Source organism: Zasmidium cellare (genome assembly GCF_010093935.1).
Source record: "Zasmidium cellare ATCC 36951 unplaced genomic scaffold M409scaffold_68, whole genome shotgun sequence".
Classification (NCBI taxonomy): Eukaryota; Fungi; Ascomycota; class Dothideomycetes; order Mycosphaerellales; family Mycosphaerellaceae; genus Zasmidium; species Zasmidium cellare.
Window position 1 is genome coordinate 1 of NW_022987012.1, and position 25,561 is coordinate 25,561.

At 53.6% G+C, this 25,561-nt stretch overlaps 9 protein-coding genes across 9 annotated transcripts; 6 read left to right on the plus strand and 3 right to left on the minus strand.

Annotated features, from left to right (window-relative positions):
* Positions 1–2,216: 2,216 nt before the first annotated feature.
* Positions 2,217–2,642, plus strand: M409DRAFT_30594 (uncharacterized protein; the record flags this gene model as incomplete). The annotated part of the gene is made up of 1 exon (XM_033810006.1): positions 2,217–2,642. The coding sequence occupies one exon, from the start codon at positions 2,217–2,219 to the stop codon at positions 2,640–2,642; it is 426 nt and encodes a 141-aa protein (XP_033659778.1).
* Positions 2,643–3,546: 904 nt separating this feature from the next.
* Positions 3,547–5,215, plus strand: M409DRAFT_61238 (uncharacterized protein; the record flags this gene model as incomplete). The annotated part of the gene is made up of 2 exons (XM_033814684.1): positions 3,547–3,918; positions 3,974–5,215. 2 exons carry the CDS (start codon positions 3,547–3,549, stop codon positions 5,213–5,215), a joined length of 1,614 nt encoding a protein of 537 aa, XP_033659779.1.
* Positions 5,216–5,431: 216 nt separating this feature from the next.
* On the plus strand, positions 5,432–6,403 carry M409DRAFT_71378 (uncharacterized protein; the record flags this gene model as incomplete). The annotated part of the gene is made up of 1 exon (XM_033819143.1): positions 5,432–6,403. One exon carries the CDS (start codon positions 5,432–5,434, stop codon positions 6,401–6,403), a length of 972 nt encoding a protein of 323 aa, XP_033659780.1.
* An 813-nt stretch (positions 6,404–7,216) lies between these two features.
* M409DRAFT_30597 (uncharacterized protein) lies at positions 7,217–9,473 on the minus strand (the record flags this gene model as incomplete). Its single annotated transcript, XM_033810007.1, has 2 exons — positions 7,217–9,190; positions 9,273–9,473. 2 exons carry the CDS (start codon positions 9,471–9,473, stop codon positions 7,217–7,219), a joined length of 2,175 nt encoding a protein of 724 aa, XP_033659781.1.
* A 1,638-nt stretch (positions 9,474–11,111) lies between these two features.
* On the plus strand, positions 11,112–16,052 carry M409DRAFT_71380 (uncharacterized protein; the record flags this gene model as incomplete). The annotated part of the gene is made up of 2 exons (XM_033819144.1): positions 11,112–14,099; positions 14,151–16,052. The coding sequence occupies 2 exons, from the start codon at positions 11,112–11,114 to the stop codon at positions 16,050–16,052; spliced, it is 4,890 nt and encodes a 1,629-aa protein (XP_033659782.1).
* A 1,007-nt stretch (positions 16,053–17,059) lies between these two features.
* Positions 17,060–18,994, minus strand: M409DRAFT_61242 (uncharacterized protein; the record flags this gene model as incomplete). Its single annotated transcript, XM_033814685.1, has 2 exons — positions 17,060–17,922; positions 18,052–18,994. 2 exons carry the CDS (start codon positions 18,992–18,994, stop codon positions 17,060–17,062), a joined length of 1,806 nt encoding a protein of 601 aa, XP_033659783.1.
* Positions 18,995–19,456: 462 nt separating this feature from the next.
* Positions 19,457–20,545, minus strand: M409DRAFT_30601 (uncharacterized protein; the record flags this gene model as incomplete). Its single annotated transcript, XM_033810008.1, has 1 exon — positions 19,457–20,545. One exon carries the CDS (start codon positions 20,543–20,545, stop codon positions 19,457–19,459), a length of 1,089 nt encoding a protein of 362 aa, XP_033659784.1.
* A 215-nt stretch (positions 20,546–20,760) lies between these two features.
* Positions 20,761–21,880, plus strand: M409DRAFT_30602 (uncharacterized protein; the record flags this gene model as incomplete). Its single annotated transcript, XM_033810009.1, has 2 exons — positions 20,761–21,273; positions 21,323–21,880. 2 exons carry the CDS (start codon positions 20,761–20,763, stop codon positions 21,878–21,880), a joined length of 1,071 nt encoding a protein of 356 aa, XP_033659785.1.
* Positions 21,881–23,329: 1,449 nt separating this feature from the next.
* M409DRAFT_30603 (uncharacterized protein) lies at positions 23,330–25,558 on the plus strand (the record flags this gene model as incomplete). Its single annotated transcript, XM_033810010.1, has 1 exon — positions 23,330–25,558. One exon carries the CDS (start codon positions 23,330–23,332, stop codon positions 25,556–25,558), a length of 2,229 nt encoding a protein of 742 aa, XP_033659786.1.
* Between the last annotated feature and the right edge of the window lie 3 nt (positions 25,559–25,561).

The window sequence follows — 25,561 nt, forward strand, 5'->3', positions numbered from 1 at the left end:
TTTTTATTAAAGTTCTTACTACTAAGCTATATCGTAAGAAGTTTAATAGTATATCGAGTACGAGGAGTATACGACGCCGTACCTAGAGTTTTATATAGCTATATTACCTATAGTAATATATTTTAGATATCGATAAGCTAGAATTTAGATTAGGAAAAAACGCTTTTCGTATTCGATTCGAACACTTACTAACTAGGCTACTACCCCTATTCGCTAGTAGATAAACGAAATATTCGATATATATACCTTTAGACGGCGCTTTTATATAATCGTCTAATACGGAAGAAGTAAGTATATCTCTACGAAAAAGCCCCTATCTCTCCGTATCTATAAAGTACTACTCTACGACTCGTAGGTAACGCGTAAGGTATACGTATACGCGGTCGAATAGAAACCCGAAAATAGGTATTTATCGCTCTAACTTAGAACGACTCTAAACGAACTAAACGACTCTTTTCCCTACGACGATAATACGGTACGTAGGCGATTCGGAAACGAGCTAGGGTTAGCTCTCCCTAGAGAGGGAAGTAATTATAAAAGAATACTAAAAGATATTTAGAAACCTAAAAGAGACCGAAGTAAACTTTCCCTACGTAATAGTATACGTAATTCTCTAGTACGTATTTTATACTCGCCGTATACGAAGATAGAGAAGGTAGAAGTTTGTTCTACGCTTAACCTAGTACTAGGTTAATTAGAGTTCTATATATTACTATAACCCCCTATTATATATAGTTAGCTTTTAATAGTAGGAGATATTATCTTATTTTAGAGTAGGCTAAATACTAAGACTATTGCACGTAATGTCTCTATATAACGATACCCTTATTATAACGATAAGAATCTAATATTACCACGCTACTATTATAAAGAGGTTTAACTGTACCTCGTCGTCCGAAACCGAAACTCTCCACAGTTATCCACTTTCGTCCACTGCCTTTAGAAAATCGCCTCTTCAAACGCCATGGAACTTTTGAAAGTACCCACAGATTGTCACTTTGTAGAATGGACAAGTGAGCTACCTCTCCAAGTTATACCAATAATGGTGAGTGTATCACACCAGTAACAAGTCGCTTTCCAAACTCGCATACGGCGTGTTCCAAGACAGTCAAAGGCAGACGAAGATACGTTGACGCTCAGGCGTCAGACGAACTGGAAGATACCACAGCCGCTCTGGCTCGGCCAGAGTCCATGCCCTCGATAACGTACTCCAGCTGCGGAGTCTTTGCCAACGAGGTACCGATCTTAGCATAGCTCCCTGGCGTTCACATGTCGAGCTACGTGTTGCTTGAGTGTACGAGATTACTCGCGCTGGCCGAGTCCGGATCGCTAATTTATTGTTCTTTTGAGACCGTAGCCCTTGATACAGCTCACTCGAGAGCACCTGTTGAGTCTCCACGAGTCCATCGAGATGTTGATTGAGACCGGCCTCCCTGATGATGCAAAGGAGAGTGGCACTCGTAGCAACATCCGCGAAAGCCTCTTTTCGGCGCTTGAGCGCATGGAGAGAGATGGGGGTGGTGGACGGTCAATGCTATTGGAAGACGACATCCAAAGATGGAGTGGCACATACATACCAAGGGTACTTCTTGGACATGTTGTCTAGCCTGAAGAAGGAAGCACGAGCGCTTAACGAGATCGGAAATAATTTGTATACGCCCAGAGGGAGCCCATTGTGTTCCAACATGTCAGCCAGCCATATACGGCGAGGCAAAGAATTGATTCCTCAAGTCGAACGAACTAACATGCGGTTAAAAGCCTTACGAGATCCCTAGCGGATACAGCCTTGTCGACTAGTGTCCCAACATATGACAAACATAGAAGGTAGTGAAAGCAGCGCTTATCCTCTAGCTTCAACCGTATACATACGCACACCTTACGCAGATTCTCTGTAACATCGTTCATTATAGCGTTTGAACGGCGCTGGAACTACAATTGTCTTTCCCGTGTTCCTAGAGCTATGCGGCCGCGCAGTGATGACGAGTGTGTTTGGAAAGATATGTCTTGTGTTTGTAAATCCATGCTGCGATTTTGTGGAAATGCTTGCGCGGTGATGTATGATATTTAACAAGACGAGCGCTCAGGTACAAGCCGATTGCCTACAACATTGTGGTTTTCCATCCCTACGAATCTCTATCTATCAGCATTCCAAGACGAACCCCCAACAACACAAAACTCCGCCATTCCTCCTGTACGATACTGTTCACTTATCGAAAATGTTGCGACGGGTTGCTCTGATCGCCGCTTCTGGCCTCATCAATCTATGCCTGGGCGACTTCCACGTCCTCACTGCAAGTATCGGCACTGGCTCAGGAGGCAGCGATCAACAATTGGCCTGTCCTTCCAACTATTGGAACTGCAATTGCATGTTCCATAACGACCGTACCGGCTACGTCGATTCCGGAAACGCAGACGCAAGCACCGGGAGCACCTTTTTTCAGATCTCGGCAGGCCTCTGCGGACTGGGCGAGATGAATTTCTACCGGAACGGCGACGCTTGGGACTACTATCTTGCTGGTGGCGATGGGAGCAAGATTGGAAGCTGCTATTCGAACTCGGCGTCTAAGACTTGTTATATTCCCGTACTTGGCCTTGGTAGTGGGGAGGATTTGCTCGTGTGTTATGGTTATCCCTGCAATTAATAGACTATCAAGGAGCTCGTCATGAGCAGCAAGTTGAGGACGATGGGGAGCAAATGTCTTGACAGAATTGTGTTACGTATGGTAGACTTAGGCAAGAAGCTACTGCTGCTTTGATCTAGCCAGGACAACGGTAGATAATGTCAAGTCTTCCATGCGTGTGGACATTTCTCCTCGTACCTGACAGACATACATATGAACGTACTGGTGTTCGTGAGAACACGTCCGGCCGTCCAATCCGTCCCTTGGTACTTGGACGTACAGTACTCTGCCTAGGGAGCGACTCTCGGACCACGAGGCCTGCGAAGCCTGTGTGTCGTTCAACATATCTCGCTCCACTAAGCAGAAATGCGGTTGGAATCATCACGAGGTCAGCCCTCAAATCCAGAGGTGTCGTCGATGCGGCCCGTGCGTTAGATGTGGGTCAAAGCTCAAGGTTCAGGACTGGCGCCAAACCCCTTTGGATGGCTCGATTCACTCCCGTCCGTGGGGTGATTCAATGCTGTCATCAACAAAAACCACCGCCACCACATCTCCCACGCCAAACATTTCGAAGCTGAAGAAAGACAAGACCGTCCCACCTCCGAGTCGCCTCATCGATGCAGCCTGATGCCAATTCCATTAAACGGCCATCGAATCACAGCCGCAAGCCGCCCCTCGTGTGCTCGCCTAGATCCTGCAAGCTTTCGGCGACCTCCCCATTTGAGCCAGTTGCTATGCAGGAACGGCATTGAGGACCCTGGCACTACCACCACCGCGTGCATCTCCAAGGAACCATTTGTGCCGATAGTCGAACATCATGTTCTTGGCTGTCGATTGCATGGCGGAGATGGATGGGTATAGAAGAAGAGGCTGAGTATTCATTTCTGCTTCTTCTTCTGTTCACTGTTGAATCTTCCCTTTCGCGATGTTGTTCTCCAAGAGTCTAGCGGCGACTGTGCCACTGGCGCTTTCGAGCCTTTCTCTCGTTACAGCTGTGCCCCAATGGCACTATGGCGGTGGTGGCGGTCATGATGGCGGAGGCAATTCGTCATCTGCTGTGAACACGACGACTTGCGGCGGCAAGACGTACGTCTATGAAGAGCTGGCAGGATACGGCAAGATTGCCAGCAATGCCCGTGATAAGGCAGGCGACACACTTGGTGGTATCGGGTCTTCCATTACCATTGATGCTCGCTCGTGGCGACGGGTCGGGAAGAGCTACACTGGACTGCTGTATGCTGTGCCGGATCGAGGCTGGAACACGGAGGGGACCTTGAATTATCAGGCCAGGATTCAGGTAGGCTGTGTAGTTGGGTCAGTATTGGAGACGAACGCTAACCTTTGTCATGCAGAAATTCCTGTTGACGTTCACTCCAAATGAAGATGCCACTGTGCAAAAGCCAGGCGCTGAGAATCTGCGATTCAAGTTGCTCGAGACCATCCTTTTGACGGATCCCAGTGGACAGCCAGCCGTCGGTTTGGATGGCGGCATTAACGGTCCATACCTCAGCTTCCCGGGTTTCCCAGATCTGCCGTCGGCCAACTACACAGGCGATGGCTTTGGAGGCGCGGGACCAGGTGGCTATCGCGTTTCCCTTGACTGCGAGGGCATCGCTCTGGCCCGGGATGGTTCTTTTTGGATTTCGGACGAGTATGGAGACTATGTGTACAAATTCAACTCTCGCGGCCGCATGGTCCAGGCCATTCGCCCTCCAGATGCTTTCATTCCTATCCGTAACAACAGCGAATCGTTCAGCTCAGACAACCCGCCCAGATACAACCCAGAACTCTCGCCGGTTCCAGAAGATCCAACATCTGGACGCGCGAACAACCAGGGTCTGGAGGGCTTCTCTGTCAACCCAGCCGGCACCCGAATCTACGCCCTTACCCAGTCCGCCTTGATCCAGGACGGAGGCTCGAAAAACAAGAACTCTCGCTACGCTCGTCTGTTGGAGTACGACATCACTGGCCGCTCCCCACGACTTGTGGGCGAATACGTTGTGCCCCTGAACCGCGAGGACCACACCGACAATCCAGACACTCACGTCGCCCGCCAAAGCGAGCTTCATTACATCAGCGACACACAATTCCTCACCCTCGCCCGCGACTCCGACCACGGCCGCGGCCAAGGCCCAGAGAACACCGAGAGCACATACAGACAAATCGACGTCTTCGACATCTCCGACGCCACCAACGTCGCAGGCAAAGCCGACTGCCAGACGTGCCAAATCGCCTCTTCGAAGGGTGTCCTCCAGCCCAACGTCACCGCATCAGAATACTGCCAATGGCTCGACTTCAACGTCAACAGCCAGCTGAACCGCTTCGGTGTGCACAATGGCGGAGCTGAGGATGAGGGTCTTCTGAACGAGAAGTGGGAGTCGATTGCCCTCGTTCCTGTTGATACGGGCTACCGTGGGAAGGGATCGGATGAGTACTATTTGTTGTCGTTCAGTGATAATGATTATATCACGCAGGATGGGTATTTGAAGGGTGGAGAGTTCACATACTCGGATGAGGGTGGGTATAACCTTGACAATCAGGCGTTGATCTTCAAGGTCAAGTTGCCTGGAGGCGCGAAGCCGCTTGTTGGGTGAGGTGCTCTTTGAGAAGGGATGTATGTACATATATGATGACGGCCGATGTGAATAGAAAAACAATTCGTATACACCATATTGCCTACCTGTGACATTCGCCCCCGGTCCAAAAAAGCAGCCGAGGGATTACTTTCACATGCCAGCCCCACTCCTGCAACAAATAGAACAGAGCTCCAACCCCACACGTTCACTCCAACCTCCCATCCTCCCGCGAAAATGTCCCCTCCAACCCACACAACAACCACCTCCAACCTCACCCTCACCGACGGCCACACCCTCTACACCAAAACCTGGTCCCCCACCACCCCGCACACAGCCACCCTAATCTTCATCCACGGCTTCAGCGACCACTGCAACTTCTACGGCATCCTCTTCCCGACCCTCGCCGCCCAGCATGCCATCAAAACCTACTCCTTCGACCAGCGCGGCTGGGGCCGTAGCGTGCACGCCCCGAAAGAGAAGGGCCTGACAGGCGGCACGGCAAGGGTAATGAGCGACATGACCGAGTTCATCCGCCACGTCTTCGCACAAGAGGAGGTCGACGGGCGGAAAGACGTCCCAGTCTTCCTGATGGGCCACTCGATGGGCGGCGCGGAGGTTCTCTGCTACCTCGCGACGGGGCCGCGGGAGGTGCTCAGCAGAATACGGGGGTTTCTTTGCGAGAGCCCCTTCGTGGCGTTGCATGAGTCCTCGCGGCCGAGTAGGCTTACGGTGGCGTTGGGGCGGTTGGCGGGGAGGGTGTTGCCGAGTCGACAGATGGTGAATCAGCTGGAGCCGGGGAAGTTGTGTCGGGATGAGGAGGTCGTGCGGGCGTATGAGGCGGATGAGCTGTGTCATGATACGGGGACGCTGGAGGGGTTGGCGGGGATGCTGGATCGTGCTTCTGATCTCGAGAACGATAAAGTCGTTGTGAGGGATGGGGTTGGGGAGGGAGGGAAGACGAGGTTGTGGGTTGGATTTGGGACCGGGGATCAGATTCTTAGTGAGAGGGTTTGTCGAGAGTGGTTTGGGAGGGTGGAGGTGGAGGATAAGGAGTTTAGGGTTTATGAGGGGTGGTATCATAAGTTGCATGCGGAGCCCGGGGAGGATAAGGTTACTTTTGCGGGGGATGTGGGGAGGTGGATGTTGGGGAGGTGTGGGAGTTTGGAGGAGGGTGCGGGAGGAGGGAGTGCGAAGGCGAAGTTGTGATGAGGTGTTGGCGACAGTGAGACTTTTAGAGCCCTCGAACGATACTCTGTCGTCGGTCTCGATCTTACCACTCTCCACCGTCTCCCACTTGGATACAGTCTCATCCTTATTGTTGCTTAAGGAAGTCATCCATTCCAAAGTTTCCCGTCCACACGACGTGAATGTAGAAGATTGACGGTGTCAGGGTGTGAGGAGTCGATCTTTTTCACAGAGGTACACTTTTGATACAAGCAGCACATCGATCTGTCTAAAAGACACGGGACCAATCTATTCAGTCCCTTCGAAGGCTCTCTACACAGCATCATCTCTCATCTAGAAGCAAAAAGAAAGCAAGTCGCCGCGCTACCGTCTCAGAGGCCGTAGTCGTCTCTGTCCGTCCCATGCCGTATCTTCTCACACTCCATGCATGCTCTCGATGTCTCATCTAGTTGTAGTAGTCAACGACAACGCTGTGCCGTTGGCTTCCGCTCTCTTCTCCATCCCATATGCAAGCAAAAAGCAAACCCTTGAAACCCTTGAGAATCGCTTCCGTGGCGGCGATGATGCGCAGCAAGACCCGCTTGCTCCTCGAAACGCCCGCTTGCGCCAGTTACGCTATGCTGCGAAGAATCCGATCCCGTAATTGAACATGTGTCGTCGTTGTCTGCTGTGCTCTGCGGTGCTCTGCCGTACTTCTGCTCTGCTGTATCCGATTCGCCGCTTGCTGCTGCTGCTGCTCGCTGTTGCTGCTCACTGCCGCTGCTCGCGGTTCGTCGAAATCACACAGTCACAAAGCACGAAGAATCACAAAAAGACTTACCGATGATGCGAAGTTTACTTCGCCACTGGAGGTGGCTGAGCTTGGTCCTTCGCACCAGTCAGTTTACCACCCAGCCAGCCTGTCACTCCACCCTCTCGAGGTGGCTGAATCTTGCCGAATCCAAGGTCCAGGTCGTTGATGATCTTGAGTGCGTTGCGGCAACGCAGGTGTGGCAGAGGAGCCTTGGCCTCGTGCAATCCGGTGGCTGGCTCGAGGCTGCCGCGAGGACCGACGTCCTTGGGTTCGCCTTCGCCGGGGAATGGGAGAAGCCCCTGCAAGACTTCGTACGCGGCGAGTGTGAAACCGAATTGTGGCGAAGAACGCACGATACGAGCTGGTCCGCCCTTGAAGAAGGCCTTGAAGCCCTCCTCTTGGAAGACCTTGCGTGCGCAGTCGCGGAGGCCAGTGTAGGTGGTGTCACCCTTGCGAGCCTCGACCTGGAGACGGGTCTTGATAACGTCGCAGGGCGTGGTGAGGTAAGCAGCTGGCATACCAGCAATAGCACCAGCAGTGAGGAGCTGCAAGACGCCAAGCTTCTTGGTCTGAGATTCGCCGAAGAAGTCCTTCTTCAGGTGGGCGTAGGTTGGGAAATAGATTGCTGAGAATGGGACGTCGCGCAGCAAGCATGCCGATGCACCCTTGTACAAACCGGCAAGACCAAGGTGACGCACGATCCAGAGAGCCGAGCGCTTCTTAATCGTCTCGCCCTCTTGAGCCGCGGCGCGAATGGCCTCACCCTGAACTTGCAGCCGAATCTTCACAATCTCGAGTGGGTTGGTGAAGACGACCTGACACGCACCTGCCGAGCCACCAGCGAGGATCTCCGCCCAAGTGGGGATATCGCCCGTCTTCTTGTCGGTGAACTTGCCACGGACGAGGTCGTTGACCGTCAATTTGATGGCCTTCTCAGGAGCCACACCGACGAGCTGGGGCAGGACACCGGAGTACAGACCGCGAATGCCCTCATTCCTGAACACCTTGCCAAAGCAATCGAAGCTGTTCTTGTAAAGCAGCTGACCCACATTGGCAGAGCGTTGATTCTGCATTCGAGTCTTGACCAAGTCGATGGGGTAGACCATGAAGGCACCGAAGGCACCGGCAAGCGAACCGAGTGCGAAGTGATGCACTGAGACCAGGATATCGTGGACGACGCTTCCAGACTTGGCGACGGCTTTGGTGGCCAGGTCAGACACGCCATGAAGCGGATCATCGGTGCCATCGGGACCAGCGCGCCAGCTGGCATCGAGCACGCGAGCAAAGTCTTGAATTCCTAGACGGCCGGACGGGTGGTCGAGAGACGCAAAGTGGAAGAGGATATCGGTCTCCATTGGAGTGAATTGAGAGAAGCGAGCGGATCTTGAAGCTTCGTTCTGGAAGTCTTGTCGCGTGATCTTGCCGTCGGGAGACTTGGCGATGGCGTTGCGGATGAGAAGCTCGACGAGGTCCATCTCTCGAATGATGTTCTGGAAAGCTCGAACATTGGCGTAGGATATTCTAGATCCTGGGCTGATGTTGCAGAGGGTGGGCAGATTCTCAAGGAGGTGGTCAGATAGCTTGTGTGAGGCGGTCTCGACGATGATGCGCTGAAACTCCTCAGGCTCGATGTAGCCGTCGCCATTCTTGTCGAAGTGCAAGAACGCCTGACGCACGCGCTCGCCTTGCAGACCACGCAGCATCTGTGCGAATTGCGGATATGTCATGCTGTGTCGATGCTTCTTGCCGCCAAGGTAGAGCTTGGCCCAATCGCTATCCCAGTTGAAGGGGATGCTGTCGCTAGTCTTGTTGCGTGCGTAGACATCCTTGAACGTGTTGAAATCGACGAGACCAGAGTCAGAGTCGGCGAAGAGGCGGAAAGCGATTTCGTACTCGGCGTCTGGCTTGGCGAGGAGGTTGTTGAAGACTGACCAGTCTTGCAGGGTGACGCGATTCTTCTGATTTCGGTCGGCGATCTGGAAGAGGACGGCGTACTGGTCGCGCTTGATCTTGTGCTGTTGCCATTGTCAGCTCGAACCAATGTGGTCCATCTCCAGTATCGACCGCAATGGACAAGAAAGAAAAGTAGAGACCTACATAGTCTTCGCCGGCGGGTGCAACAGCGTCGATGAACTGCTTCTCCGACATGTAGTATTCGCCGGAGGTCTCATCCTTGACTGCGTGCTGCATGAACTCCTGTCTCGACTGCAGCGACATCTGAGGCTCGTCCTCAGTGCCGACCAGAGTCTCCTTCACCGAGTCTTTTACTCGCTCCATCTTCCCCGTGACCTGCTCCATGACAGCGAGCTTGTGGCACTGCAGTTTGAGGAGCTGCAGCTAGTGGTGGTGGAGGTGGTGTACAGGGTGCGTGGAGGGAAGGTCAAATGAACGAGTGGTGCAACGAATGCGAAGGTGTTGTCGCAACTTGTCGCCGGTCGGTGGTTGGAGTGTGGAGGCGGTTAAGGATCTAGCGTGGCAGTCGCCGATCCGCCCCGACGTCTTGCGGATCCGAAAAGGCGTTCGCGGTGAGGTGAGGTTTGCGACGGAGGAGATAATGGCACCAGCGAGTGAGGCGCAAGCGGAATAAAATCACGCTGAAAAGGCCTCACGGTCGATGGATGGAAGAGCTCAAAAAAGTTCCTCGCACCGCAGCAGGGCAGCTTTTCAAAACCCAATCAACCTCGCGCCCAGCTCCTCGGCCGTGGCGGCGACCGGAGACTTGCGTCAATTCCTCCGCACAAGGAAGGTACAACATTCAATCAGTTTCAACAACACGCTCGTTATCTTCTGGACTGCAGACGAATGCATGCCATGAAGAGACAGGTTATCGTTCTGCCCATGCACAAAACGGCGACCTGCCAAGTTCCTGAGACGAGCCATGCCAGCCATTACACTGTCACGTGCGACATTTGATCAGGAAACGAAGCTTTGCGACGGAGGTCTATCGTCTCCAGGCGCTCCAGTCGCACATCCAACTACCAGCTACAAAATCTACACCAAGAAAACCGAACTCATTCGCATATGCTAGGAGAGACGATGAGATCCTGGCTTTCGATCTCCGAAATTTTAGCATGCCCTGTTCCGTGAAAGTCAATGACGCCGGTGAGGTCCTCTCAGGCGATGCTGTGTTTGAAGAGGGGTGATGACTCCCATGATCAAAACGCAGGCGTTGGAAGGAGCCACAAATGTCGAGAACAAGGCCAAGGGCAGACAGCGGACGGGGAGAGACCTCGTCACGAGGAGCCAGGCTTACTTAAGCGGACGGCACTCGAGCACTCTCGAGCGAGAGGAGGTGAGGTTGAATTAGAACTCACGATAGCGGCATCGTAGCTCAGAGATCCCCCGGGATGCAGCATACCTGTTCCTGAATAATGAATTGGCATCCCTCGAGAATGGGTTCAAAGAGTGGTTTGGGGGGCCAAAAGAGGTACCGATCGGCTCAGAATGTCTTCGCGACACTCTTGCTATAGTTTTCGGCTTCGAAAATGGATGTTGTATATAGAATTAACAAAGGTGTTAAATGTGTTGTTGAAAGCCTGGTTTGTATTACTGCTCCGGCGTGGCTTGGCTGTTATCAAAAGCCTAGCGTCACGTGCGCAAGCAATCATCCACCCACCCATGCATCCTCGCCATCTGTTGCCTCCATCGCCGCCTGCTGCCTTGCACTCCCATCCAGAGGACCGCCATCATCCTAAATAAATTCCATATTAAGCGCTCCGCGACTTGAGCCGTTGCATTCACACCGACCGCGATTCTTGTTGACCGGGTCCTAGCGCGTCAGGCGACTTGCGCCCGTTCCTCGCAGCTCTGTCGTGGACCTCCCCAGCCCGCACAACAACAACTTCCATCACCGCACGCCCCATTTCATGCTCCAACCCACGTGAGCTCCCCGCTGCGTGAAAGTCGGCCCGCTCGTTCAAGCCGCCGCGCTGTCTCATGGCTGGTTACAAACGCAAGCTCGAGGATTACGACCCAAACAAGTCGGATCCCGAAGACCTCGACTACGGCGCCGAGTCTCCTCCACGCGAGCGACGATCGCGCAAGTCAAACAAAGGCTCTCCTCGCAAGCGCGCCAAGCGACCACGCGACGCCTACAACGACAGCGACATCGAGCCCGACAGCGGCGACCCCAGCGAAGAGGAGGAGTCATTTGCGGGCGATTCTGAAGACGACGACGACCCTGTCGAGACCAATCCAAGAACTGGAAGAAGCGTGAGGAGAGCGGCCAAGAAGCCGGTCAAGTATGAGGAGGAGTCCGACGAAGAAGAAGAGATAGCAGCGACAGACAGTGACCGCGACCCCATCGCACCAACACCTGCTAGGTCCCGTGGATCGGCGCGTGACACTCTCAAGAAGCCGTCACTCATCGTCAAGCTCGAAATTGGCAAAGGGAAGATGGTCGAAGGACGATCTACCCGGTCGAGAACCACGAGTCACACGCTGAAGAGGGAGCCGACCCCTCAAGCTTCGGGTGCGGCAGGCGCTCGTAGGAGCAGTCGCTTGTCTCACGACGAACAACAACCTCTGGTGGCTCTGACTGATTCTGGCAAGCACGAACAAGTTGCACGAGCTGGTACAGCCACTCCAGAGCCGGAGGGAAGCCGTAGACCTACACGAGGAGGCAAAGGGCTCAAGAAGCCACCAAGTGCCATAATGGAGGCATCTCAGGAAGACTCGCTTTTCGGTCAATCTCAGACTGTCGAGGGACAGGAGTCCTTTTCCCAGCTCGAAGTTGCCGCAGAAAAACAGATTTCCCAGACTTCGGATCAAGAAGAGAAAGACGAAGACATACGTATGGAGTATGAGGACGAGGAAGAGGAAGTCGTCGTGCAGGAATCCCAACCTGATCCAGAGGACAACGAAGAAGATGACGAACCTATCACGAGAGGCGGACGAACGCGACGTACTCGCAAAGCCTCCACTCCTCCACTGTCGCAAACGATTAGCAGAACCCGGCGCTCCCAACGGACCAGGAAGTCGGAAGCTGAACAGATCAGCGACTTCGAGCCGGATGCCGAGGGCGAAGTCGATGCTGATGAAGAACTGTCAGAATCTGACGACCATCTCAAGCCGCCTCGAGGGAGAAGCAGTGCAGAAGCAAGCTCTCAGGGTGGCAGACGTTCGGGCAGACTCACTCGTGGTAAAGCGGCCTCAAACAGAAGTCAGTCTAGACGCTCGCCTGAGGAAGAGGAGCTGGATCCAGATGAGATTGCAGATGAGGCAGCTGATCTCGAGGAAGACAATCGCCGGAATAGGAGGCCGAGGAAGCGAACCACGCAGCGAGCTGCAGAAATCACATTCGAACCAAATTTGCGCAACCGGGGAAACCGACCAGACTATCGCATCCTGCGGCCTGAGCTCCTGCTACCCATAGAAGATGACGATGCTCCAGCAGCACCTGCTGCCACTCCTCAACGCAATCGACGTACCGGTGGCGGTGGTCACAACTATCGCAGCTTGTTCTCGACATCTGGACCTTTTGGTGGAGCAGGAGGACCACCACCTGTGTTGGGTGGCCCTGACGGTATTGGTGCTACTGGTGGTGTCGACTCAGACAGCAGTGACGATGAAGGTGGAATGCGAGGCCAGCAAGGCGGTCTCGGCGGGACTGTGGGGATGACACCGACATCTGCGATGCCCAAGCCATTCGCTGTTCCCCAAGCCCACAATGCCGATCCCATACAAGGCGCTGGAGGTGGTCCTCCCGGACTTGGAAAGGTCAAGGACAAGAAGGCACTTGCAGACGCCGACCCTCTGGGTGTCGATCCAAACGTCAACTTTGATGGCGTGGGTGGTCTCGACAATCACATCAACCAACTGAAGGAGATGGTGACCCTGCCACTGCTATACCCTGAAGTCTTCCAACGCTTCCACGTCACTCCACCTCGAGGAGTCCTCTTCCATGGCCCTCCAGGTACCGGAAAGACTCTTTTGGCTCGAGCGCTGGCGTCTAGCGTCAGCTCTCATGGACGCAAGGTCACGTTCTACATGAGGAAGGGAGCTGATGCGCTCAGCAAGTGGGTTGGCGAGGCAGAAAAGCAGCTTCGCCTTTTGTTTGAAGAAGCGCGCAAGAACCAGCCCAGTATCATCTTCTTCGACGAAATCGATGGCCTGGCACCTGTACGATCCAGTAAGCAGGAGCAGATTCACGCTTCTATTGTGGCCACGCTCCTTGCTCTCATGGACGGCATGGATGGTAGAGGTCAGGTCATTGTCATTGGCGCCACCAATCGCCCCGACTCCGTTGATCCTGCTCTTCGACGACCTGGCCGTTTCGACAGAGAGTTCTACTTCCCTCTGCCAGACGTAGACGGTCGACGCAAGATCATCGACATCCACACCAAGGGCTGGGATCCGCCATTGAAGCCTCAATTCAAAGACGAGCTCGCAGGACTCACTCGTGGATACGGTGGTGCCGACTTGCGCGCTCTCTGCACAGAAGCTGCCTTGAATGCTGTGCAGGGCACGTTCCCGCAGATCTATTCCAGCGAACAGAAGCTCATCATCGATCCTACTCAGATCAAAGTCTTGGCCAAGGACTTCATGATCTCAGTGAACAAGATCGTGCCTTCGTCTGAGCGTGCAGCTGCCTCTGGAGCTGCGCCTTTGAAGAAGGAGGTGGAGCCTCTCCTACGAAAGCCGCTCAAGGAGATTTCGAATCGCATTGACAAGGCCATACCACGTAAGCGAAAAGCTACAGCACTCGAGGAGGCCATGTATGACAACCGCGATGACGAGCTTGGCTTTGAGAAAGAGGTTATGCAACGCGAGTTCGAGGCTTCTCGCATCTTTCGACCCAGGCTCCTGATCCGTGGCGTGGCTGGCATGGGTCAGCATTACCTGGGAGCCGCGCTTCTCAGCAAGTTTGAAGGCCTGCATGTTCAGAGCTTCGACCTGCCAACGCTGGTGAAGGATTCCAGCAGGGTAAGTGAAGCTTCTACCCCAACTTGTGAACAAATGCTAATGAATGTCTAGTCGTCCGAAGCAGCTGTCGTCCAACTTTTCGAGGAAGTCAAGCGGCACAAGCCCAGCGTCATCTACATCCCGGATGTCAATATCTGGTACGAGACAGTTGCCGAAACTGCAAAGAAGACCTTTGTTGGACTGCTTCGAAGCCTACCACCCACGGACCCTGTCCTCCTGCTCGCCACCATGGAATTGCAGCCGGATGATGAGAAACCAGACCCACGAATGCTTCGCGAATTGTTCGGATACTCGACCAGCAATCAGTACGAATTGCCTCGACCAGATGAGGTTGCGAGAAACGACTTCTTCAACAATGTGATCAACATAATCCGCAAGAACCCATCCGAATTTCCTGAGGCGGGTGCCAGAAAGAAACGCAAACTCGCCGAGTTGCCTGTTGCACCCGCGCCAAAGGAGCCCGAGGGCCCTAGCAAGGAGGCGTTGAAAGCTCAGAAGAAGAGAGATCGTCACACTCTAAACATGCTCAAGCTTCATATCCAAGGCGTGATGGATCAGATCAAGCTCAAGTACAAGAAGTTTAGGACGGCGGTCATTGACGATGCGACGATCTCCTACCTGTACGACGAACAGGATCCTACTGTTCTCACAACAGATCTCACAGAAGAGCAGAGACAGCAACAGCAACTGTTCCGCCCTTACGAAATTGAGCAAGACGAAAAGGGTGTGCCTGGGCTGCGAGAGGTTGCTTCTGGCAAGTTTTTCTACAACCTGGAGATCGTCACGATTGAGAAGCGTCTGTCGAACGGCTACTACAAGCGTCCGAAAGACTTCCTTGCAGACATCAAGCGCCTGGCGAAAGACGCAAAGACAATTGGAGATCAAGAGCGCACACTCAAGGCCAATGAGATGGTTGCCAACGTCGAAGTAGACATGACCACGTTTGAAACGACGATGCCCGTGTTGGCTGCCGATTGCGAGGCAGTGTATCAGCGTGAACAGCAGCGCGAGCAGGAGCGCCTGGACAAGATACGGGAAGCTCAACGCCAAGGCCAAGAAGTGCCCAAGATTGTGCCAAATGTGCCGCCTTTCAACGCCTCGAAGACAACTACAGATACATCTGGGCCAGTGGTTCTTGGGCAAGAAGTCCCTGGACGTCAGCTGTTCCCGACCGCCGCGCCTCCTGTTGGTGGTCCAAGTCCACAATCGATTCCGTGGAGCACCACGCAGACGAATGGCAGCTACCCATCGCACCAAACCAACGGCTCGAGTGTACCATCTCGCCCACAAGAAGACTCTGATATGCAAAACAATAGCCAGTTGGAAACGCAAGATCCTCATCAGGATCAAACACAGACCCAGGCGCACAACACCCAAATGACGGCACCTGGAGCCATTGCCGCTGGATCTCAAGCAGAGCGGTACCCGAACAGTCTGTCGACCAAGAATAGCGACCGCAGCAGTGGCGCTTCTGGCACGCAAGCCTCGAACGGAGTTCCTCGACATCAGCCCGACTTCTCGAACTACGGGCCAAGAGGAGGCAGTCAAGAACCGGCCACGCAAGACCCATCTCTGGAGTCTCAGCTAAGCTCGCAGCCATCGCACTCTTCGCAACAGATGGGACCTCCCCGCACAAGCCACCGCGCATCGTCCATCTCCGCCCTCCTTAACACGGAGGACGACGACGAGCACAACGAGCTCTCCCGCTCGAACCAGTTCATCATCGACGAAGACAAGCTGCAGGACTTCCAGAGCATGCTCGTGAGGAAGAGTAGCGGCCTCTCACTGGAGCAGCTCGAGCAAGTCCACGCGGCGCTGATGGACGTCATCTGGACGCAGCGCGGCAACTTCAACCGCAACCAGGTGTGGAAGAATTGTGAGAGTGCGTTCAATGCCATCATCCAGGACATGGAGGACTGTCAGAGGATCTTGGATCCGAGTCAGGAGCATTAGATGTGTGTCTGGCGGTCGGAATAGGTGTTCGAGATTGCATCGCGACAGGTTTGTTTGGGCTGGCGGCGCATGGGTTGAATGACAGTACGGTATATGGTAGAATTGGTGGTGATGAGGCTGCTAGAGAGTTGTGTATCAGGGGATATGGAGAGATTATCGCGGCAGCTTGTGTACAAGAGGATAAGAACGTGAAGTTGTCTATGCGCATTTGAAGTTTCTTCGCTCACCCTTTTCATTTTGTCGCCCAATGTGTACAACACCTATCTTATGTGCCGTCTCCGCAGACCTTTGATGAGTCGACATGAACATTCCCTCCCCTTCTTCTCTCCCTTCGCGAATCCTGCACCTTCCGTCTCCAGCCCAGGATACCGCCTTGTAATTTCAAAAGTTCCTGGTAAAAGTCGCCTATTCCACCAGCAGAGATTTGCTTGCAAAGTGTCGAGCAAGACCGTGAATCGGTACACACGATCAATCGACCAGGTTTGACTCCAGTGAGAGCCTAATTGAATGACCTAGAACCGATATTCGCCTCTGGAACTCTGATGGAGAAGACTTCCCGTCCTGACTTCAAGATTCACTTTCTCCAAAAGGTGTTCCTTCTATTTGTGGTCTAGCGCGGGACGCTAAAATGAAAAGTAGCACCATGTGCTGGGTTGTGGGTCTGGCGAAGGGTGAAGTATGTTGATGGGGGGTGTTGATGAGGGATGTTGATGAGGGGTGTTGATGACGTTTGGTGTGACTGATCAAATGGAAGTATGCGCTCAATTTGTCGATGATTTGGATGCTTCGGTGCGATTCTCTGTCTTGATGACGGTTCTTTCGCGTGGCTGGCAGCGCAGGCTCTTCATGGCCGGTTCCTTGCTTCATTGCCTTGCTTCATTTGGATGTTGCGAAGCTGTCGTGCTGATGTTTGCGGCTGCTCGTAAGGAGTATGTGGCAGGTGTTGGCGCTTCTGATGATTTGGTTTGCATCACGTCGTCAGATTCAGTGGTCGCATATCTGCAACACTAGAATGTTGGAGTACGATGCTTCTTCGTCTTCTTCATCATCTTGCGAAGCTTCCTCGCCGTGATTTTCTCCATTCTTTTTGCTTCGCGCCAATCTTCTTTGTCCGAATCTTGCTCGATCCACGCTCCAGGTATCTGGCGTTCCGGCTCCTCTACCATTCTCCAGAATTGGCCGACCCAGTGATCATGCTCGGCCGAGAACAAGAAATGCCAGTCCTTTGGCTCGGGTCCGTACGCAAAGCCTAGGATCGTTTGCGGATTGTAGTACAGATTAATGTATCGCAAGTTCAGAGCAGTTTCTGACGCACCATAGACCATCAGATCAACTCCACTGTGTGCCAGAACTTGAGCCCAGTCTCGCAGGATCTGGTCCATCTTGAAGTACTTCTTTCTTCCAGATCCTCCGTAGAATCTGTGCACAAGCACAGCCAACGGGGTAAGGCCATCCAATCCGAGGTTAAACCAATACCCTGAATTCCATTTACCTTGGGCAGTGAGATCTGCTCCACGTGAAATGCATTCTGCAACCATCGGCTCCATGCGCGAAAGCACTGCTTGCTTATCAGCTTCGGAAACGTAGCTTGGTGAGCTAATAGCGAGCAAACTTGCGAAGATATGCATTAGACTTTTCCCATCGTTCACGTTGGCATCTAACAGAGCAGGATCGAGATGACTGCCGCGTATGATGTCTTTGAGCATGTTGCAACTGATTAACCAGTGCTTATTGTCGGAATGCGGGAAAACAATGATCGCCATCATCAGATCAAGCCGCTCGCTGGCAGGTATGCTCTCCACAGGGACCGTGAATGAATTCAGGGGAGGCTTCTGAAAAATCTCATTGGAGGGATCGACTCCAACTTCCTCTAGGGCAACAACAGACATAGTCGCTGCTTTAGTCCACGAGCCCTCTTATAAGCCTTGGTCTGTTGCTTCTTGGATCCGAGAATGCTGGAACAAGTGACGGAAGATGAAAATCTGGACTATGTCCACACGGGGTGTTGGCAAGCTTGCATGTTGGTGCAGATATCTGCTGACATCGAAAGCACCGCAGATCATCGCATGGTCGATGGCTGTAAATTCAGATTCATACTGGTCATAGGGGGTTGCTTTCCTGGCTTGCAATAATTCCTTCACAGCGATCAGGTCGTCTTGGACACAAGCATAAAAGAAGGGATCATCCCAGGGCACGCCGATCCTGTAGAACTGCAAAGAAGCAGTCCATCCAGCAGGGGTTTGAGCCACCGTCATTTCCAACACACGCGAGAAGGTCCATCTCGGTGTGCGAATTCGGAATGACCGTACAGAATGCTGTGGCCCTGTTGCTTCGTGCGGTCTGCTCGACCTTCGCCCTTGTGGTGTAGAGATGGCATCCTCGATCAACTCCACCTGGCCAGTCTGCACATCGTCCACGGTCGATGCTTGACGAACGGCCGCAGTCTTGCAATGAGATACCAAAGTCATTTGACCGCTGCGCAGCTCCTCGAGCGTCTGTCTTTGGAGATCAAATCGGCTCATATTCTGTGCTCCCATATACACTTGGTGTGCGAGTTGCAGCAACCCCTTGCATTGCTCCAGCCTCCTGATCAAGCGATCCATAGAATCCTTCTTTAAGATAACAGAGAATCGTGCTCGAATCTTATTGCTGCTCCCAAGGCGATTCTGTAGGTCGTTGGTCACAGCAGTGAGCCTGTCCAGCGCTTTCTGACAAAGCCCTATCGAACGTGCCAAGGCTCCTGCTCCGGCATACGGCTGGTCCTCGAGGGAAGCCATTTCTGATATGATCTCATTCATGACCTCAATCTCTTCAATCGTGTCTTGTAGCTCGGTAGGCGCATTCTTGATGTCTTCGCACAGTGTTTTGAGCTTCTTCGTGCTCTCGATAAGTTGAACGCCGAAGGAGGCCAACCCGACGACGAGGCCCACCACTTCTGCCATTGTTTTGCAAGGCCTGCGCGCGGGTTATAGGATGTCAGAAACTTGCAAGGATGCCCGGTAAGACAGGAGGACAGAGATGAAATCGCGACGGGAAGTCGAAGAGGCATCTCAATTGGCGTTGGCATAGCCACCTTTGGCAGGCGTGCCTGAGCTGCAAGCCATCACCACTCAGCCGCGTTGCTGTGCCTGTCTCCTGCGGCCACCAGCCAATAAGGGTTTCGCATCCAGCACATCTGTATATTGAAGTCACACACCTTCCACGATGATGTACCGAAAGCCTGTCATTTAAAAGGTCTGGACTCTGTTGCGAACGAAGGGTTGATGAGCCCGATAGCCTTCCATCTCTTTGACGGTCAGTTGTCTTTCATACCCTCTGCTACTACACCTTGATGTCGTAGTTCCCGGTCACTTAGGCTGTCACAGATCTGCATTCTGGGTGAGGTCGTGCAGTTTTGAAGAGTCTTAATTGCCCTTGCTACCTTTATCGCTGTCGAACAACTCTTTCAGGTTGACATCACCAGAACCTCGCTCGAGAGGCTTTTGTTGGCCAGCACCTTCCTTCCAACCAATCATGTATATGATTCTGAACGTAGCCGGGATCGTGGTACTGCCGTCTTCCTGCTGCTCGCCGTAAAGCTCTCGATAGATGGCCTCAGTCGCCAGGAGAACATCTTTGCTGATACCGCCTGGCTCTCGCCTCAAGGCAGCATTGGCTTCTCCCATAGCTTGCAGATCGGACATGAGGGCGAAGGTGTTGGGGTAGTCGACAATAATATCGTCCACGTCTACCGTGAGCAGCTTGAACCCGGCACGGTTCAGCAGGTTGCCGACATCTCGAACATCCGCCAATGGAGATATATGCGTCCCAATACCGCCCAGCCGCTCCTGTTCCGCCAACTGCAATGACCCTCTCAATTCATACAGACTATCACCACCACTCATCGCCGCCACAAAAGGTGCATCCGGCTTCAAGCAATTATTGATCTGCATCAACACGCTCGGCAAATCATTGATCCAATGCAACGACATGGACGAAAGGACCGCATCAAACGTCTCTGCTTCATAAGGCAGATACTCCGCATTCCGCAGCACCTCCCGCTGTATGTCTATCTCTTTATTCCACGCCTCATCTTGATCCCTGTACAGTAGCGTCGGGCTGGTATCCGCGCAGGTGATGCTTCCAATCTTCTTGCTGATGGGCTCTTTGAAAGGTTTCGCGGAGTCAGGATCGGGGTCTGGGAGCGTGAGTCTGCGGGCGATGTTGCAGGCGTTGGCGCCGTAGTCGAGGATTCTGGGGAAGGGACGGTTGATGTCTAGGATACGATCGCACAGTCGGACGGCGACCTCATCGCGGAGGTAATCGACTTGTCTGCTCTGGGTCGTATTCGCCGCGGCGCGTTCCTTGTGCAGCAATTTCGTCCTTGCGTCGAAGACCTCTACGGTGGGAGCTCCAGGAGCTTGAACAGCGTATGATCGAGCAAGCCATGCTGCTCGGCCGTTATGTTTCCATGTACGTGGCCTGGCAGGTGCTTTGGGGCGTAGCGAGCGCATGCTCAAACGATGGATGCATGTGCCCACGGCATTGGAAGTGTGAGGAGGGCGAGGTGAAAAGGTCTTGTCAGTGTCAAAGTGACGTTCACGTCTCAGCGCGAAGCGCCGATCATCGTCGTCCATGACTTCATCAAGTAAACAGTGGCTTGAACAAAATCTACATTAACATCAACGCTGTCACTTCGAACGCTGCAATGCCCAGCGTTCCCTTCACAATGCCTGTCGACCTTGCGCTCCCGAGCGTGAAAACGCTGGTCGAATGCGCCGACTACAGCAAGACGTTCGAGCCCTTCCTCCCACAACTCTACTCTCTAGGAACCGATCTCTACGCGAGAATACAAGACACCGAAGCTCTCAAGCACCTCTACATGTCCACGAACCCAGCGATTTCCGGTCTGGCCTTCGCAATCGCGACGTTCCCCATCTTCTTGGTCGTGTCGGAGATCAACAAGAACTACAGCCAGGTGGACAGGGTGTGGAGTATTTTCCCTACTCTGTTCAATATTCATTACGCGCTGTGGGCGAGGCTCAATGGCTTGCCTACGACGAGATTGGATAATGTGCTGGCGTTTAGTGTGTTGTGGTCGATTCGCTTGACCTTCAACTACTGGCGCAAGGGAGGATATGAGATTGGCAGTGAGGACTATCGTTGGGAGCTCATCAAGAAGTACATTGGCCAACCGGCGTTCTTCTTGTTGAATGTCGTGTTTATAGCCTCGATTCAGCCGGTATGTCTTGAACATCGAAGCTGCCTTGCTTTTGCTAACAAATTCATAGATCCTCCTCTGGGCTGTCACCCTCCCAACCTACGTCCTACTCCTCACCTCTCGAATCAAACCCGAAATGGGCGGCTCCGATTTGATCTTCAGCCGATTGTTGATCGCAATGGTCGTCTTTGAATACTTCGCAGACGGACAAATGTGGAACTTCCAGCAAGCCAAGAAAGAGTACCAGAAGACAGCAAAGGTGCCAGCAGGCTGGACACGCGCTCAGATGGACCGTGGCTTCGTCACGACCGGACTGTGGAAGTACAGTCGCCATCCAAATTTCGCCGCCGAGCAGTCCATCTGGATCTTGCTGTACCTCTGGGGCTCCTTCGAGTCTTACAAGTACTGGAACTGGACGGTCGCTGGTACGATTGCCTATTCGCTCGTGTTCCAGGGCAGCACTCCCATCACCGAATGGATCAGCGGAGGGAAGTACCCAGAGTATCAGGTCTACCAACAGCGAGTGGGAATGTTTGTGCCGAAGCTGTTTGGCAATCGTTGGAATGAGCAAGAAATGGAGAGGCTGGGATCGCAGGCGAAGAAGGAGAAAGAGAAGAAGAGGGGTTGAACATACGCCACGTGTATTTAGCAATCGCAATGCATTCGTTCGAATGAGTGGTGCATTCAGCCAAAACATCTACACCTGGCCAAGCCCCCAAGCCTCGCGAGGGACGACATGCCTTATGAGACTCACCTAGATTGCTAATGGAGGGTAAGTCGCCGAGCGAAAGGGTAAAGCTAGTGGCACCGTTGCATTCTGCAAGCCCATGTGGAGGGACGATTCCACTGCATGGCGGCCAGGGATATCGTTTTCCCTGCATAGAAGGATTCGCAGGAGCACCGCATTCGATAGGCGGGAAAAGGGCCCAGACGTACTGTAGCTTTGTAGTTTTCGGAAGAACTCTGGCTTTGGGGCGAGCTGTCCGCGTAGGTTTGGCCGCGAGAGCACATGGCGAGACGATGCAGCTTGCAGTTGAAAGGCCGGAGGCGTGGTCATCATCCATTGAGGCGCAGTTTTTAGAGGACTACCCCACGGTGGCCATGCGAGAGGGCTCGGATTTTGTGAGGTAGGTTCGTTCGCATTCAGGACTCTTTTGGCATGGATTTGGCATGTTCAGGTCCGTACTCCGTTGAATCGTGGTCGAGCCAGAGATTGTAGGCAGTGTCTCGTTGCTATTTCAGATGCATTGTTTGTCCCTAGGAGAGGGCAAACCCATCCATCTGTCGGCAAAACGTGGACATCTCGGCCTGCTCGCGTGCTTTCCAGTGGCGTTTCTCGAACCCACCCGCCAAGACACACAACGGCCATCCTCGAACTCTCGTCGGACGGACTAGCCGAAGCTGGCATGTGAGTTTCGGTGCTGCTAAGGTCCAGCTGCAGCAAGCAAGCAAGCACCCTCGCGGCGAGGCTTTGTGTGCATCCGTCGTCCTTTTCGCATCTTACTCCTGAGTTTTTCTTGCCTGTTGTCATTCCAACCAACTGTTCCCCCCGAGTCAGCGACGACAACGACGACCTGGTTGTGTGTGTTTTGTTTCAGGTCAACGGTCTCCGCGCACCCCACCACGATACGATAACGCGATAAGCGCACGTGCTTCTGCGACGCCTCGTCCAGTCCCCGTCCCACCTCTTCAACAACCTGAGCATCTGTTTCGGACACAGCAGCACATATCACCAGCCTTGTATTCCTTATCGCAGCGGTGTGTCGGTATGTTTTGTGCGCGTGTCATTGTTGCTTCTTGTCGTTGTCCCCGAGTCATTCGTCCACGTCGGCTGATAGGCTCGCCAAAGGTACCCCGCGGTCTGTTGACTTCAGCAGTGACTGCTTGATTGCGTTGGATCATCGAGAGCTGTCACGCCCCATAGCTGACCCGGCCGACGCGTGAACGTCCTGTGTTACCATCATTTTGCCCTCTTCAACCTGAGGCCGGGCGGCCATCTGGTCCAAGTCGCTCCTGAGAGTCTTCCTGCGACGTCGCACGAGACGAAACCGCTCCAACAGCGCCTCCGCCAGCTGACATGGCGAACACGTCGGCGGAGTCCATCTCCGTCGCAGACGAAGCACATACACCCATTGAATCACCAACGAGCCCTACCGTCTCATCTCCACCCTTTCAAGAGCAGCCTCCCAAGTTGAAGGGCAGACAAAGGTTCCTTGCCGGGCTACACCGAATCTCCTCATCTCCCTCCATCGCACGGCTGAACAACTCGCGCTCGCGAACCTACAATGGCACCGGAAAGGGTTCCATATCGTGCATTTCGCTCAACTCTGCAAATTCCGTTGGTGGTCCATCGTTTGGCTCGTCCTTGACCCGAGAATTCTCGACTGGGTATGCGACTCCCAACTCAGGCGCGAACACGCCTGGCATCCAGATACCGATGTTCGATGAGAGGGCACGACTTCGCTATGTTTCAGGTCAAGATGGCAAGCTGTCTATCGGCATTCCTTCAGATCTGCGCGCAACTCCAAGGACAGGCATGACACCGGGCATCGCCGAAGTTGATGAGGACTACTTCTCGAGGCCAGTCACCAAGTCAAGGCAGGCTAGGAAAGACTTCAATTTCTGGCGCGACCTGCCCTCAGAGCTCAAGATGGAAGTCCTCAGCTACCTCGAGCCAAAAGAAGTTGTGCGCTGCTCAAGCGTGTCCAAGGTGTGGCATGAGATGTGCTTCGATGGCCAGTTGTGGAGTATCTTGGACACTTCCGGCTTCTACCAAGACGTTCCGGGAGACACCCTGGTCAAGATAATCTGCTCTGCTGGACCTTTCTGTCGAGATCTGAATCTACGTGGTTGCGTCCAGCTTCGAGAAAAGTGGATTGGTAAATCTGGAGTGACTGAGGCCTGCAAGAATCTCGAGAACTTCTCGCTCGAGGGCTGCCGCATCGACCGGGCCTCGATCCACAACTTCCTGTACTCCAACAACAGACTGGTCCACTTGAACTTGTCTGGGCTGGCCGGGGCGTCTGATGCAGGCATGCGCATCATCGGCCTAAATTGTCCCAAACTGGAGGTCCTGAACGTATCATGGTGCAACAACGTGACCACCAAAGGCCTAAAGAAAGTGATCCAAGGCGCGCCCAGCTTGAAAGACCTGCGCGCCGGGGAGATCCGTGGATGGGATGATGTCGACTTTATGCAAGACCTGTTCGAGAGAAATACCCTCGAGCGCCTTGTGTTAATGAACTGCGACACGCTGACAGACGAATCTCTCGCTGTTCTCATCGAAGGCAAGGACAGCGAGATTGACTACATCTCTGGTCGGCCCATCGTACCACCCCGAAAGTTCAAGCATCTCGATCTGACGAGGTGCCGTGGAATCACTGACCAAAGCGTTAAGACGTTCGTAAACAACATACCTGATATCGAAGGCCTCCAACTCTCAAAGTGCAGAGGTATCATCGATGCAACACTTACCGAGCTGCTGCCAACGACTCCAATGCTGACCCATTTGGACTTGGAGGAGCTCGAGGAGTTGACCAACGCTGTGCTCCAGACGCTAGCGAACTCACCTTGTGCGAAGCGCCTGCGACACTTGAGCATATCGTACTGCGAGAACATGGGCGATGTGGGCATGCTTTCGGTGCTGAAGACCTGCACGAATCTCCGCTCGCTGGAAATGGACAACACCAGGGTTGGCGACCTCGTTCTGGTCGAAGCAGCGTCAATGGTTCGGCAAAGGACAGCGCGAACGACAATCCAAGGAGCCGTGCAGCCAGGTAAGCCGATGTTCAAGCCAGCGATTGGCCTCCGTCTGGTGGCGTATGACTGCCAAAATGTGACATGGACGGGCATCCGCGAAGTCCTGTCCCGCAATGCCGACGTCCACATCACAACCCATACAACGCAGTTGCCTCCGCTCGAGAAGGCCCCGGATTCGTCTGCAGATTCGTCCGTCGAGAACTTGGCCTCAGCACCTCGGATCCACATCATCCGCAGTTCGACCTTCCCCACCGAAGTCATCCAGCTCAAGTGCTTCTATACGTTCCAGCCAACAGTAGAGGAGCACACCAAGCGCGTAATGCGAGGCGACTTCACGGCAGCCAGGCGCCTGGAGCGTAAGTGGGCCGAATTCATGATTGCTTCAGAAGAAGCAACTGCCCTGGGTCCTCGCGTACGGCCTCGACAGCGGAGAATGCGCGACGCACAACGAGAGCACGCGGAAGAAGAGGACATCGGCGCCCCAGGCCTGGGTGTCGGTGGCGGAAGACGAAGGCGCGCCAGGAGCGGCGGGTGTGCGGTGATGTGAGAT